Source organism: Microtus pennsylvanicus, chromosome 2 (assembly GCF_037038515.1).
Source record: "Microtus pennsylvanicus isolate mMicPen1 chromosome 2, mMicPen1.hap1, whole genome shotgun sequence".
NCBI classification, from domain to species: domain Eukaryota; kingdom Metazoa; phylum Chordata; class Mammalia; order Rodentia; family Cricetidae; genus Microtus; species Microtus pennsylvanicus.
In genome coordinates this window covers 29,417,283-29,429,729 of record NC_134580.1, presented here as the reverse complement: position 1 = coordinate 29,429,729, position 12,447 = coordinate 29,417,283, and the positions used below count along the sequence as shown (strand labels likewise).

Below are 12,447 nucleotides of genomic sequence, written 5' to 3'. Positions count from 1 at the left end.
CAGAAAAACATGAAGAGAATCTCCACAAAGGATGCACATGCTTTGAACTGAGTGGGCATGGTGGCACACACTTGTAATCCCAGCACTCTGGAGATGAGGTAGGAAGATCTCTAGATAAAGACCAGCCCAGTTTACATAGTAAACAGTCTTAAAAACAAATGCGAAAGGAGGTGGCTTTGGATTGACCGCAGTTGCTGCAGTTCCAGTAGACGCTGGTTAGGTTCCTAGCACTTGGATTGGGCTGCTTAAAAATTCCTGTAACCTCAGCTCCAGGGGCTCTGACATCCTCACCTGGTGCCTGAGGGTTCCAGGCATATCTCTGTTGTGTGTGTGTGTGTGTGTGTGTGTGTGTGTGTGTGTGTGTGTGTGTGTTTGTGTGTGTGTGTGTGTGTGTGTATGACTTTTTAATGCAGACAAAAAGATTGAGTAATTCTTCAGTACTGTCCTCTTTTTCCACAGGTGTTTGTTGTTTTAGGGTGGGTTTTTATTGTTGTTGTTTGGATTTTTGTTTGTTTTCTGAAGCAGGGTCTCACGCTATAGCCTTCTAAATGTTGGGATTAAAGGCAAGCACCACCATCACACCTGGCTATGATTTTTCTTATTTACAAAATTTTTTTATCATACAAAATCTCAAATATCCAACAAAGTAAACACAACAAGCTCCATGTGCTATTTTAAGGGCCCTTAACACGAGATTGATCCCTTGTTACTCTCCATTTTTTAAAATAAAGAATTATTTTTATTTTATATATATGAATGTTTGCATGCATGCATGTATGTGTATCACATGTAGTGCCTGGTGCCTGTGGAGGTCAGAAAAGAGCATTGGATTTCCTGGAACTGGAGTTACAGAAAGTTGTGAACTGCCATGTGGGTGCTGTCAATGTGTAGGAGCAGCCAGTGTCCTTACAGTGTCCTTAGCCAGTGGGCTGAGTCACCACTCCAGCCCTTCATTTCTTTCTCTTTTCTTTTCTCTCTCTCTCTCTCTTTTTTTTATAGACGTATACAATGTATTTTGATATTTTGATTGTGGTCACCTCTGTTTCCCCTCCACTTTGCCACCCTTTCCTTAACTCATGTCCGTCCTTCCTTCCTTCCTTCCTTCCTTCCTTCCTTCCTTCCTTCCTTCCTTCCTTCCTTTTTTTTTCTTTTTTTTTTTTAGCCCAATGAGTCTGGTTAGTTCTGCCTGTGTGCCCATGGATTGTGGGATCATCCACTAGAGCATGGGCAACTTATCAATGGCCACACTCCCAAATACAAAATAACCCTCTTTCAGAGCCATCAGCTTAGCTCCTCAGCTAGCCATGGGCCTGTGAGCACCTCCCCATCCATGCTGAAATTTTGACTGGCTAGATCTCCTGTAAGTCTGATGCTAACCAGCTGCTGTTGTGTTCATGAGTGCAACAGCCACGTCAGCCCTGAGGACAGTATTTCAGAGAACTTCTTCGACTCTCACACATGTTTTCTGTCCTCTATTCCCTGGCCCTTGGGATGGGGATTTGCATACGTGTCCTATTAGGTGAATACTTATTCTCAGCACTCTGACAATCGTGGACTTCTGTATTGACTATTGCCTGCTGTAAAAAGCTCTATGACAAATGTTGCACAAATCTGTAAATATAAATACAATATTTAAAAAGCAGTTATTGACGGCAACTAAATGGCGTTTGTAGCATTTTTATCATACAGTAGATTCCATCATTCACTATACTTTCCTAACTGAGTTGTCCTACATGCAAGTACATGTTTTTAATGCTGTCTGTCTTCTGTGCTGTTCCTGTAAGTTTGCTATTAAAATACATTAAACTATAAAAAAAAAAGAAAGAGCTGTACTTGTACACTATTGTGGGATTCGCCAGCAGAGGGCTGGCCTGCTTGGCTCTGTTTCCGGCATCATAGGGTAAGAACAAGTGATACCGCCCTAAGACTGGGCTTACAGGCTTATGCGGCTATGTCTAGTGAGAGAAGTGCACCTAAAGGGAGTCAGAGGCGGCCCCTTGTGAAATACCGTGCTGTCAGGAACGCTCCACAGGACTTTACTTCTCTCTCAGTGCACGTGCAGCCCCTTAACCTTGTACTTGTTTCATATTCACAATTCTGCTGTCTCAGTGTTACCACACTGAGGACCAAACACATAGCCATTGCTAAACCACTGCCCCAAATGTCCTAGATTTACATTTTGGAACCCTGGATGTTATTTTTAGTTTCTGTCTATGAGTCCTTTAACACATTAGCAGAGAATACTGTCACTAGTTGCATACTTTGTCTGGTGGGGGGGCTGACACAGTAATCTACTTGGCAGTTTGGACGAGGTTTTACTGAGTGTTTATGGCTTTTAAAGATTTTTGCAGTTAATTTTTTTAAAATTATGTATCTGCTTTTGCACTGTTACCAGATACTAATAGCAGGCATCTGTTTTGTTTCAGTGATGTCCTTGCACTGCCCATTTTTAAGCAAGAAGAGTCCAGTCTGCCCCCTGACACTGAGAACGAAATCCTGCCGTTCCAGTATGTTCTTTGCGCTGCCACCTCTCCAGCAGTGAAGCTCCACGATGAGACCCTGACCTACCTCAATCAAGGTCAGATGCTCTAGAGACCACTGGGCTTATGATTGACAGTGGTTAGAGCTGTGTAATGTGGCCCGTCACACTAGTGCCATGTGAGACGATGTGTCCCTGGCTCCTTTTGTCTCCTGACCACTTCCAGTTACTTGTAGTGAGGAGGCAAGCAGGCCTGCTTTTCGTCCCGCCCGGCTCCCGCATGGTTAGCTTTATACCTGAAGTAACAACACACAAATTGTATTCTTTTAAACACTGCTTGGCCCATTATTTCTAGCCTCTTCTTGGCTAACTTTCATATCTTGACTAACCCATTTCTAATCATCTTTGTGGCACCATGAGGGGGTAGCTTACCGGGAAAGATTCAGCATGTCTGACCTGGCGGCTGGCTCCATGGCATCTGACCCAGAGAAGAGAGACATGGCGATTGCCTCACTTTCCTCTTCCTCCCAGCATTCTGTTCTCTCTACTCCACCCACCTAAGGGCTGGCCTATCAAATGGCCAAGGCAGTTTTTTTATTAACCAATGAAATCAACACAAAACAGAAGACCCTCCCACATCAGTTACCCCCATGGATATTCCTCTACCCAGCTCTGCTGTCCGCCAGTGTCCACGTGGCCTCGGGCAGATTGCTTTGACTTTGTTTTACTTTCCTTATCTGTACAGGCGGGATTGACAGTAACTTAGAACACTGTGTCTGTTAGGTGTAATAGGACTTAGAAGTGCTTAGCACAGTGCCTCACTGCTAGTCAGTACTAGTAGTATTATCGTGTCTATTCAACAGTCTTTCTTTCTGGGTCTAGATAAGTGAATTGTGATTGGTATAATTTGTAATTAATTTTCTTCTAGGACAGTCTTATGAAATCCGAATGCTAGACAATAGAAAACTGGGAGAACTTCCAGAAATCAATGGCAAGTTGGTGAAGGTAAAATAAGCAGGCTGTTTTTCTGTGTAATAGCCTTTTACTGATCTTTTTAGTTTTTTCTTTGCTTTTGTTTTGTTTTTTTGTTTTTTTTTGGTTTTTGGTTTTTGGTTTTTTTTTTTTTTTTGGCAAAGTGTCATTATATATCCTAGACTGACTTGAATTCTGAATCCTGCCTCAGCTTAGTAGAGTGTAATTCCAGGAATGCTCCATAATGCATAGCTGTTGTTTCTTTTTGTCTGTTTCATATTCTTTTGGATCCTTGCGGGCAGGGCTTGGTATCTTTTGGCTGCCACAGTTGATGATCTGAGAGATAAACTGATGATCTTTGGGATCACAGTAAGCCTTGCTGTTCACATGTAGTTTTAATTAACTATGTGGCTGTAAGTGTGTACACATGTCACGATTTGAGTGTGGTAGTCAGACACTATCTTGAGGGACTCAGTTTTCTCTTCCTACCACGAGGGTTCCAGGGATTGAACTCAAGGTTGTCAGTCTTACCTGCTAAGCCATCTTGCTGGGCCTCACATGGGTTTCGCAGACTTGCTGAAGGCTTGCAATTGCAAGTCCTTGTTCAGGAGAGATTCCTACTGGAGTTGTTTTTGGGTGGTAAAATCAGCTTCTTGAGGATTTTAATCTTAAAGATAATTTTGTGTGTATCAAGGTCCTCACTTTTGACTTGTCTGCTCAGACCTGTGTGATCTGACCTGAAGATTAGGGCAGCACATGGGTCACAGTGTTTCCAGAAGTACGAAAGGATATTGACTTCACTAAATTGAATGCATCATCCAGGACTACCTACCCAGTGAAGGAGACCTGCACACTTTTTGTCCATAAAATAAAAAATTTAAAACAGAACCAAAACCCCAGAGCTACTGTTAATGAATAGAGTTCTCTTTGTCAACTGACGGTAAGAATTTGGGGAACTCACAGCACTTGGTACAGGAGTTTTATCAGCGCCTGTAAGCTATGTGGGGAGGCTGGCAGCTACCTCCACAAAGGGAAGCTAGTATAAGGAACATAGCCAGGAGTAGCCTATCGACCCTCAGTGTCTATAGGCTGTATGTAGCATTGGTGAGTGGGTCCTAGTATGTATTTCATACCTACCTGGAGGCTTAGGCTGGATTACGTGATAGAAATGCTTCATAAGGCTAGCAGGATGGCTCAACAGGTGAAAATACTTGCTGCCAAGGGTGGAATACTTGAATTCTGTCCTTGGCACCTGTGTGGTGTAAGGAAAGAAAGAGGGAAATGTAATAAGCACTACAAAAAGAAAAAGTACTTCACATAATGGTTCTGGTGGTATAGTAATTGGAGGACTAGGAGTCCAGGGCTATACTGGGCTGTGTCACAGTGAGACCCTCTCATCTTCACTTAAGAGTGTATTCTCAGTTAACTGTAAAGATGATGTATGACCCCAGCATTTGGGAGGCTGAGGAAGGAGGATCAAGAGTCTGGTGCCAGGGCTAGAGACATGGCTTACTATGTAAAGTACTTGCTGCCAGACATGCCACCCTGAGTTTGATTCCCAGGACTCACCTGGTGGAAGGAGAGAAGAAACTCCCTCCCTCATTTTGTCTGCTCCACATGAGTACTGTGGTCCATCCCCAGATGCACACTTGTACACCCACCCATGCACACATACAGATAAACATCCATGTTTATGGCTTAAAATGGAAAATGTGATGCCAGTCTGGCTATATGGCTTCTAATCCTCACCTGAAGCAAACACAGAGGCCGTGTGTGAGAGCGTCTAAGACGCACACAGACAGCTTGGACGTCTTCAGAAAGGCACAAGAAACGCTAGATTGGAGAGAGAGCACGAGCAAGGAACTCAGGACCGCGAGGGGTGCACCCACACACTGAGACAATGGGGATGTTCTATCGGGAACCCACTAAGGCCAGCTGGCCTGGGTCTGAAAAAAGCATGGGATAAAACCGGACTCGCTGAACATAGCGGACAATGAGGACTGCTGAGAACTCAAGAACAATGGCAATGGGTTTTTGATCCTACTGCACGTACTGGCTTTGGGGGAGCCTAGGCAGTTTGGATGCTCACCTTACTAGACCTGGATGGAGGTGGGTGGTCCTTGGACTTCCCACAGGTCAGGGAACCCTGATTGCTCTTCGGGCTGATGAGGGAGGGGGACTTGGTCTGGGGAGGGGGAGGGAAATGGGAGGTGGTGGCGGGGAGGAGGCAGAAATCTTTAATAAATAAATAAAATACAACCATGAAAAAAAAAGAAAAAAAAGAAACGCTAGATTGTGTCTAGCCAGCTAGCATTAACTCCGCTAGTTTTCTTTTGTCTGGACTGGTTTTCTAGACTCCTGTGGACTGACATTGTCCTTCTTTTAGAGCATATTTCGGGTAGTGTTCCACGACAGGCGTCTGCAGTACACCGAGCACCAGCAGCTGGAAGGCTGGAGGTGGAACCGGCCTGGAGACAGGATTCTCGACATAGGTGAGTCAAGAGAAGCTGCTGCTTGGAGAACATCTGCTTGGGTCTAGATTTGGTTCCCTAATTAGGCTTCCCCACTGAGTCCTAATGGAGTGCTTCAGGGCTAGTTAGCAGGGACCCTGAAGTGGCTTACTGCTTCACTTGTGAAGTTGGCATCAGGATTGAGTAGGACATGGACATCGAGTTCCAAAGCAGTTCGTCTATTGTTTCAGAGTGCATTTGTTTTGAACTGTGGTAATATAAAATATGTATTCATATATCATATAAAACTTATTTTTTCCATTTTAGACCATTTAATAATATTAAGTGGATGTTAATTATCACTATTGTCCATTTGCATAACTTTTTTTGTCTTGCAAGACTGAAATCTGTGCTCCACATAAGTAGCTCTTCATTCTGTTTATTCCCAGCCTGTCAGTTACTCTCCTGCCCTGTCATTGTCTGCTTCAGGCACCTCATGCAGTATTTGTCCTTTGTGACTGGCTTCTGTGAGTTGGCATCAGCCTTTCAAGATTCAACCATGTTGCAACGTGTGTCAGAATTTCTTTCTTTTCTTTTTTTTTCTTTTTTTTTTTTTTTGCGGAGCCTGTCCTGGAACTAGCTCTTGTAGACCAGGCTGGTCTCGAATTCACAGAGATCCTTCTGCCTCTGCCTCCCAAGTGCTGGGATTAAAGGCGTGCGCCACCACTGCCCGGCAGAATTTCTTTTCTTTTCAAGGCAGAAGAGTAATCCAGTGTCCACTACATTCTGTTTACCCCTTACCTGTGAGGGACACGGACAGCTTTTACTGTTGGGCTCTTTTGAATAACATTCCTGTGCACATGGACATAATAATATTTGTCTGAGCCTCTGCTTTGGTTTCTTGTTTGTCTGAAGCAAGATGTCACTCTGTAGCCTGTAACCCAGGCTGGCCTTGAACTCACGGCGATCCTCCTGACTGTCTTGATTGTAGACTGCTAATAATAGCCACTACACTCAAGGCTTCTGTTTCATTACTAAGAAGTGGGTGTATTGGACCATATTCCAGTTCTATTTTTAATCTTTTTTCCCCAGAAATGCCTGCAATGCTTTTTACCAGTAGCATTCAAATATTCTCTATATTTCACAATATTTATGAGTCTCTGTACCCAGTTTTCAAGAGGTAGAAGCAGGATGATTGTGTCTCAAAAAGTTTCCTAATTCTCATATTAGAGCTAGTAGATAGACTTAATCCATCACAGTCAGTTGCTCTCTTACTTCAAACCACGGAAGGCATGGACAGGCGTGGTGACACATTCTTACAGTCCCAGCTTCTCAAGGGACTGAAGCAGGAGAATTGCTTGAGCCTAGGCAGTGCATCAAGACCCCCCATATTAAAAACAAAAACAGGGAGTCCTCAGAATTGTTCAGTGATCCTGTTATATTTCTCAGATATTCCAATGTCTGTGGGTATAATTGATCCCAGGGCCAATCCTACCCAACTAAATACAGTGGAGTTCCTGTGGGATCCTGCGAAGAGGACGTCTGTGTTTATTCAGGTAAGGCATTGCAGTTGCCATCACAGCTACAAAGAGCACCTGTTCTACCAGTTTGTATTTTTAAAGACTAAAACATACCAGGCCTGGAAATGTAGCTCAATTGGTAGAGTGCTTGCTTAGCATACATGAGGTCCTAGATTTGATCCCCTGCACCCCATAAACCTGGTGTGGTGATACACACCTCTAATCTTAGCACTTGGATAGTAGAGGTAGGAAGATCAAAGTTGCATAGTGAGTTCAAGGCAGTGAGCTGATATCTCAAACAATAAACTAGCAACACTATAGGTGAACATGGTGGTGCATGCTTTAATTCTGACACTGGCAGATCTCTATGAACTTGAGACCGGCCTGGTCTACATATCGAGATCCAGGACAGCCAGAACTGCATAGAGATACTCCCATCTCAAAACAAACAAAAGATTCTTGTTTGCACATGAGTTGTGTGCATGCATATGTACTACACATCCTGGGGATTTAACCTGCAGCCTTCTGCATGCTAACCATACATTCTTTCACTGACTTGTATCCCTATTTTTCAGGGTTCTAGCCTATCAGATTCAGGCATCTCAATATGAAGAGTCTTTTAATTGCTCTTCTGATTTTACGCAATTAGAATGTTTGTTGTTGTCTACATAATATACCAATCATTGATTGTAGGTAATTTACATAACAATTATGTAATTGGTAAATTGTTTGATTTTTTTTATTGTTATCTATAGTTATTTTGAACACACATATACTTAAAGTTTGATTTGCATATATGATTATGTCTTTTGGGTTAATTCCTCAGAATTTGTTTATTTGTAATAATTTCAACCAGTAGTTCATTGAATACTTACCATTAAGGTTATCACTATGTTACTACTTTGTAAACATTGTTTTAAGACTTTGAATAATAGTTCTTTAGAATAAGGAGAGTCTTTGAAATATTTAATTTATAATTTTATATTTAAAAATATTCTTTATTATTTTTATATTATGTTTATGTGTGTTAGAGTATAGGTTTGAGCATGAGTGCAGGTGCCCACAAAGGGTTTGGGTTTTTTTGAGACAGGGTCTTTGATGGCATTAGGTTTGTAAATTTACTTGCTTACAGAGGCCAGAGGCATTTGATCTCACTAGAGCTGGAGTTATAGGCAGTTGTGAGCCACGTGATGTGGGTGTTGGAACTGAACTTGGGTCCTCTGTAAGAATAGTGTGTGTTCTTAACAGCTGAACCATCTGTGTAGCCCCAAAATAGACTCTGAGGCCTAGAGTGAGTAAGCAACCGAGCCAAGCCAGTGAGTGGTCAGCAGGAGCCAAGCAGATCTTCCCTATTCCGTCTGAGCTTTCGTATTTACTGTTTTCCAAGCCTGATTGTGCCTCCTTTTTAAATCTGGATGAAAGTTCAGTAACGTTTTGGTAGCTCAGTGTTCTCAGAGGAATTAATGCATTAAGTTCCTCAAGCAGCCTTTCCTTTTTGTTTAGTTTTTTTGAGACAGGGTCTTTGATGGCATTAGGTCTGTAAATTTACTTGCTTACATTTGTAAATTACTAATATGTTTCTAATTTCCTCCATTAGACTGTAAAAAATGGAAAGAACTTAATATATATTGATAAATGTCTATTAAAAGTTTTGCCTCTGTTAGTTGCTCCAAAGTGTAAGCTGGCTAGTTTGGCTAGTGGCACTGGAGCCATGGTGTCACTTCCTTCCAGGTGCACTGCATCAGCACAGAGTTCACTATGAGGAAGCATGGTGGAGAGAAGGGGGTGCCGTTCCGAGTACAAATTGATACCTTCAAGGAAAATGAGAATGGGGAATACACTGAGCACTTGCACTCAGCCAGCTGCCAGATCAAAGTCTTCAAGGTATCCTGAACCATGCACTGGCCTTAAACCTCTTTGGGGTGGGGTGTTGAGACAGGGTTTCTCTGTGTAGCCCTGGCTGTTCTGGAACTCACTCTGTAGATCAGGTTGTTCTCAAACTCAGAGATCTGCCTGCTTTTGCTGAGATTAAAGGTATGTGCCACCATGCCCAGCTAAAGCCTTTTTCTTTATCATTCCATTTTAACATGACGTGCCAAGATAATGAGTCAACTTGCCTGTTTTCAGAATTACAAACTGTCTGAGCTAGATACTAAGACAAGCTCTGAAATACCACTTAAGGTTGTTTACGTGGGGTGGGGGTGGGGAACAAGAACTTGTAAAGCAGGCGGCAGGCAAAGCTGGGTTCTCATTAAAGCCTGTTGACTTGTAAGCTTTTCTGTGTCTTGGAAATCATGCAGAGTTGATTGATTTAGGAACATGAATAGTTTGTGTTTCTGCTATTTATTATTTTTGTTGCTTTGAGGCGGTCATGAGGCAAAAATATGTTTTAAGGTAGCCTACAGTGACCTCAGATTTGCTAAGTAGCCAAGGATGTCCTTGAACTCCCGATACTTCTGTTTCTGCCTCTAAGTAATGGGACTATAGGTGTGTACCACCATTCCCTGCTTTGTTTTTATCATATGAATAAATATATTCTTACTGCTAGAAATTCAGGCCAAGTGTAGTGGCTCACACCTATAGTCTTAGCCCTTGCAAGCCCGAGTCAAGATTGCTATAATCAATACCAACCTGGGCTACATATCAAGGTCAGGTGAACTAGGATTATGATATAGCAAGTTTCTATCTCAAAAAGAAGGAAGCTGGGAGGGAGGGAAGGGCGGCAGTGAGTTGGTGATCTAAAATACATGGGGCACTGCACTGTAATCTCCCTCATTTACTCTTCCCAAGCCTGTAACCTCTCTCCAGAGGTTACCACTGTCACAGTTTGTTACACTTGTCCGGTCCCTTCTGTTCTTTAATGAACGTTTATGCATAGGTACACATATTTTCTCATCTTGGAAACGTAAGTGGGAGTATACTGTATGCGTGGTTTTGAGACTTTATGTTTTTTTCAGTTAGCTATGTATTTTAGTGGTCTTTCTATCAAATTTTCCAACTGAATCAAACATTTAAATATCCTATTTTCAGACGGTGAGGGTGATGCACAGAGTCTTTACAATACTGTGCTCACACGTTTGTTTTATTTGTGAGTATTTAAGAGTTTTAAAGTATGATTTCTGGGTCAAAGTGTGATTACTTGAATTTAAAGCAACTTTTTTCTCATTTCAGCCTAAAGGTGCAGACAGAAAACAAAAAACTGATAGAGAGAAAATGGAGAAACGAACACCCCATGAAAAAGAGAAATATCAACCTTCCTATGAAACAACCATACTCACAGAGGTAAAAGGACTTTTCAGTTCATAATTTTTATTCTTATTCATTCATTCTGTGGGCCTGGGATCAGACCTAGGGCCTTGTGTATGTTAGGCAAGCTCTCTATTACCGAGCTGCATCTCCATTCTTATAAGTGTCATTCACAAAAGAAAAAATAAATTAAAAAGCATATATATGTATATATTCCTTTCCAGCCTAGTCTAAACTTGGTCCTGCGCATATTTTCTTGACTGATGAAGGTGTGCTAGTGAAGTGAGAGTGTTTCGGGGAGCACTGACTGACAGAGCATCCTTTCTTGTTCCCCATATTCTCCTTTGTTCAGTGTTCCCCATGGCCTGAGATCACCTATGTCAACAATTCCCCATCACCTGGCTTCAACAGTTCCCATAGCAGTTTCTCTCTTGGGGAAGGGTAAGTCTAAGAAATGAATTTGGGTTATATTTGAATTAAATATGTATTATTTTATTACATTTCCATCATCAAGTTCTTTCCAAATTAATAAGTGCTTCCATTTGGTCATTCTTTGACCAATTTTTGTACTGTTTAAGGTTTGGACTCTCCTGAAAAGAGATGGAGTTTTATCTAAGAACTTTTCCCCTCAGATGGTGTCAGGTAGCATCAGTCAGTCAGGTAACATCAGAAGATGTCAGGTAACATCAGATGGTGTCAGGTAACACCAAAAGGTGTTAGGTAACATCAAATCATGCCAGGTAACATCAGATGGTGTTAGGTAACATCAGATGGTATCAGGTAACACCAGAAGGTGTCAGGTAACACCAGAAGGTGTCAGGTAACATCAGACAGTGTCAGGTAACATCAGATGGTGTCAGGTAACATCAGAGGGTGTCAGGTCACATCAGACAGTGTCAGGTCACATCAGACAGTGTCAGGTAACATCAGATGGTGTCAGGTGACATCAGAGGGTGTCAGGTACCATCAGATAGTGTTAGGTAACATCAGAGGGTGTCAGGTAATATCAGAGGGTGTCAGGTACCATCAGATAGTGTCAGGTAACATCAGAGGGTGTCAGGTAACATCAGATGGTGTCAGGTGACATCACAGGGTGTCAGGTGACACCAGAAGGTGTCAGGTACCATCAGAGGGTGTCAGGTCAGATCAGATGGTATCAGGTAGCATCAGAAGGTGTCAGGTACCATCAGACAGTGTCAGGTAACATCAGAGGGTGTCAGGTGACATCAGAGGGTGTCAGGTGACATCAGAGGGTGTCAGGTGACATCAGAGGGTGTCAGGTGACATCAGAGGGTGTCAGGTGACATCAGAGGGTGTCAGGCAGCATCACATGGTGTCAGTGTCAGGTAGTATCAGATAGTGTCAAGTGACTTCTTCTATGGGAGATTTTAGTTTTGGTTTTTTGATGAACCTTATTTTGTTTGCTTTGTGTTTGTTCCCTTTCCTTTTCAGACTTGCCCCAGAGAGTGGGCCTGGGAATTAGAAGCATGGTTGTATAGACATTTTTTTTTTCCTTGTTTTAAGAATCGTCATGAGGCCTGAGGTTACTCAATAGCAGGGCATTTGGCTGACATGCATTAGGCCTTGGGTTTGATCTTCAGTATCATAATTAAGAAGCATATAGAAGAAGGAAACAACAACAACCACAAGCATATAAAAAAAGGAACAAACTGTTGGGCTGTGATGTTTCAGTTTGGATTTGGATTTGTTTATACTGTATTTAACCTACTTTTTTTTTTTTAACTCAGGACCTCTAGAATTTAACCTAGTTCTTAAAAGA

At 42.3% G+C, this 12,447-nt stretch overlaps 1 protein-coding gene across 5 annotated transcripts in view; it reads left to right on the top strand.

Moving 5' to 3' along the window:
* Tfcp2 (transcription factor CP2) overlaps positions 1 to 12,447 on the top strand; it is a 43,053-nt gene that overhangs the window by 13,210 nt on the left and 17,396 nt on the right. For all 5 annotated transcript variants that reach the window (XM_075960669.1, XM_075960670.1, XM_075960671.1 and 2 more), the window contains 7 exons: positions 2,427 to 2,578; positions 3,408 to 3,484; positions 5,838 to 5,943; positions 7,351 to 7,457; positions 9,153 to 9,305; positions 10,593 to 10,703; positions 11,020 to 11,108. In XM_075960669.1, the coding sequence (XP_075816784.1) occupies positions 2,427 to 2,578; positions 3,408 to 3,484; positions 5,838 to 5,943; positions 7,351 to 7,457; positions 9,153 to 9,305; positions 10,593 to 10,703; positions 11,020 to 11,108 (795 nt within the window). The remainder of the gene's footprint in view (positions 1 to 2,426; positions 2,579 to 3,407; positions 3,485 to 5,837; positions 5,944 to 7,350; positions 7,458 to 9,152; positions 9,306 to 10,592; positions 10,704 to 11,019; positions 11,109 to 12,447) is intronic.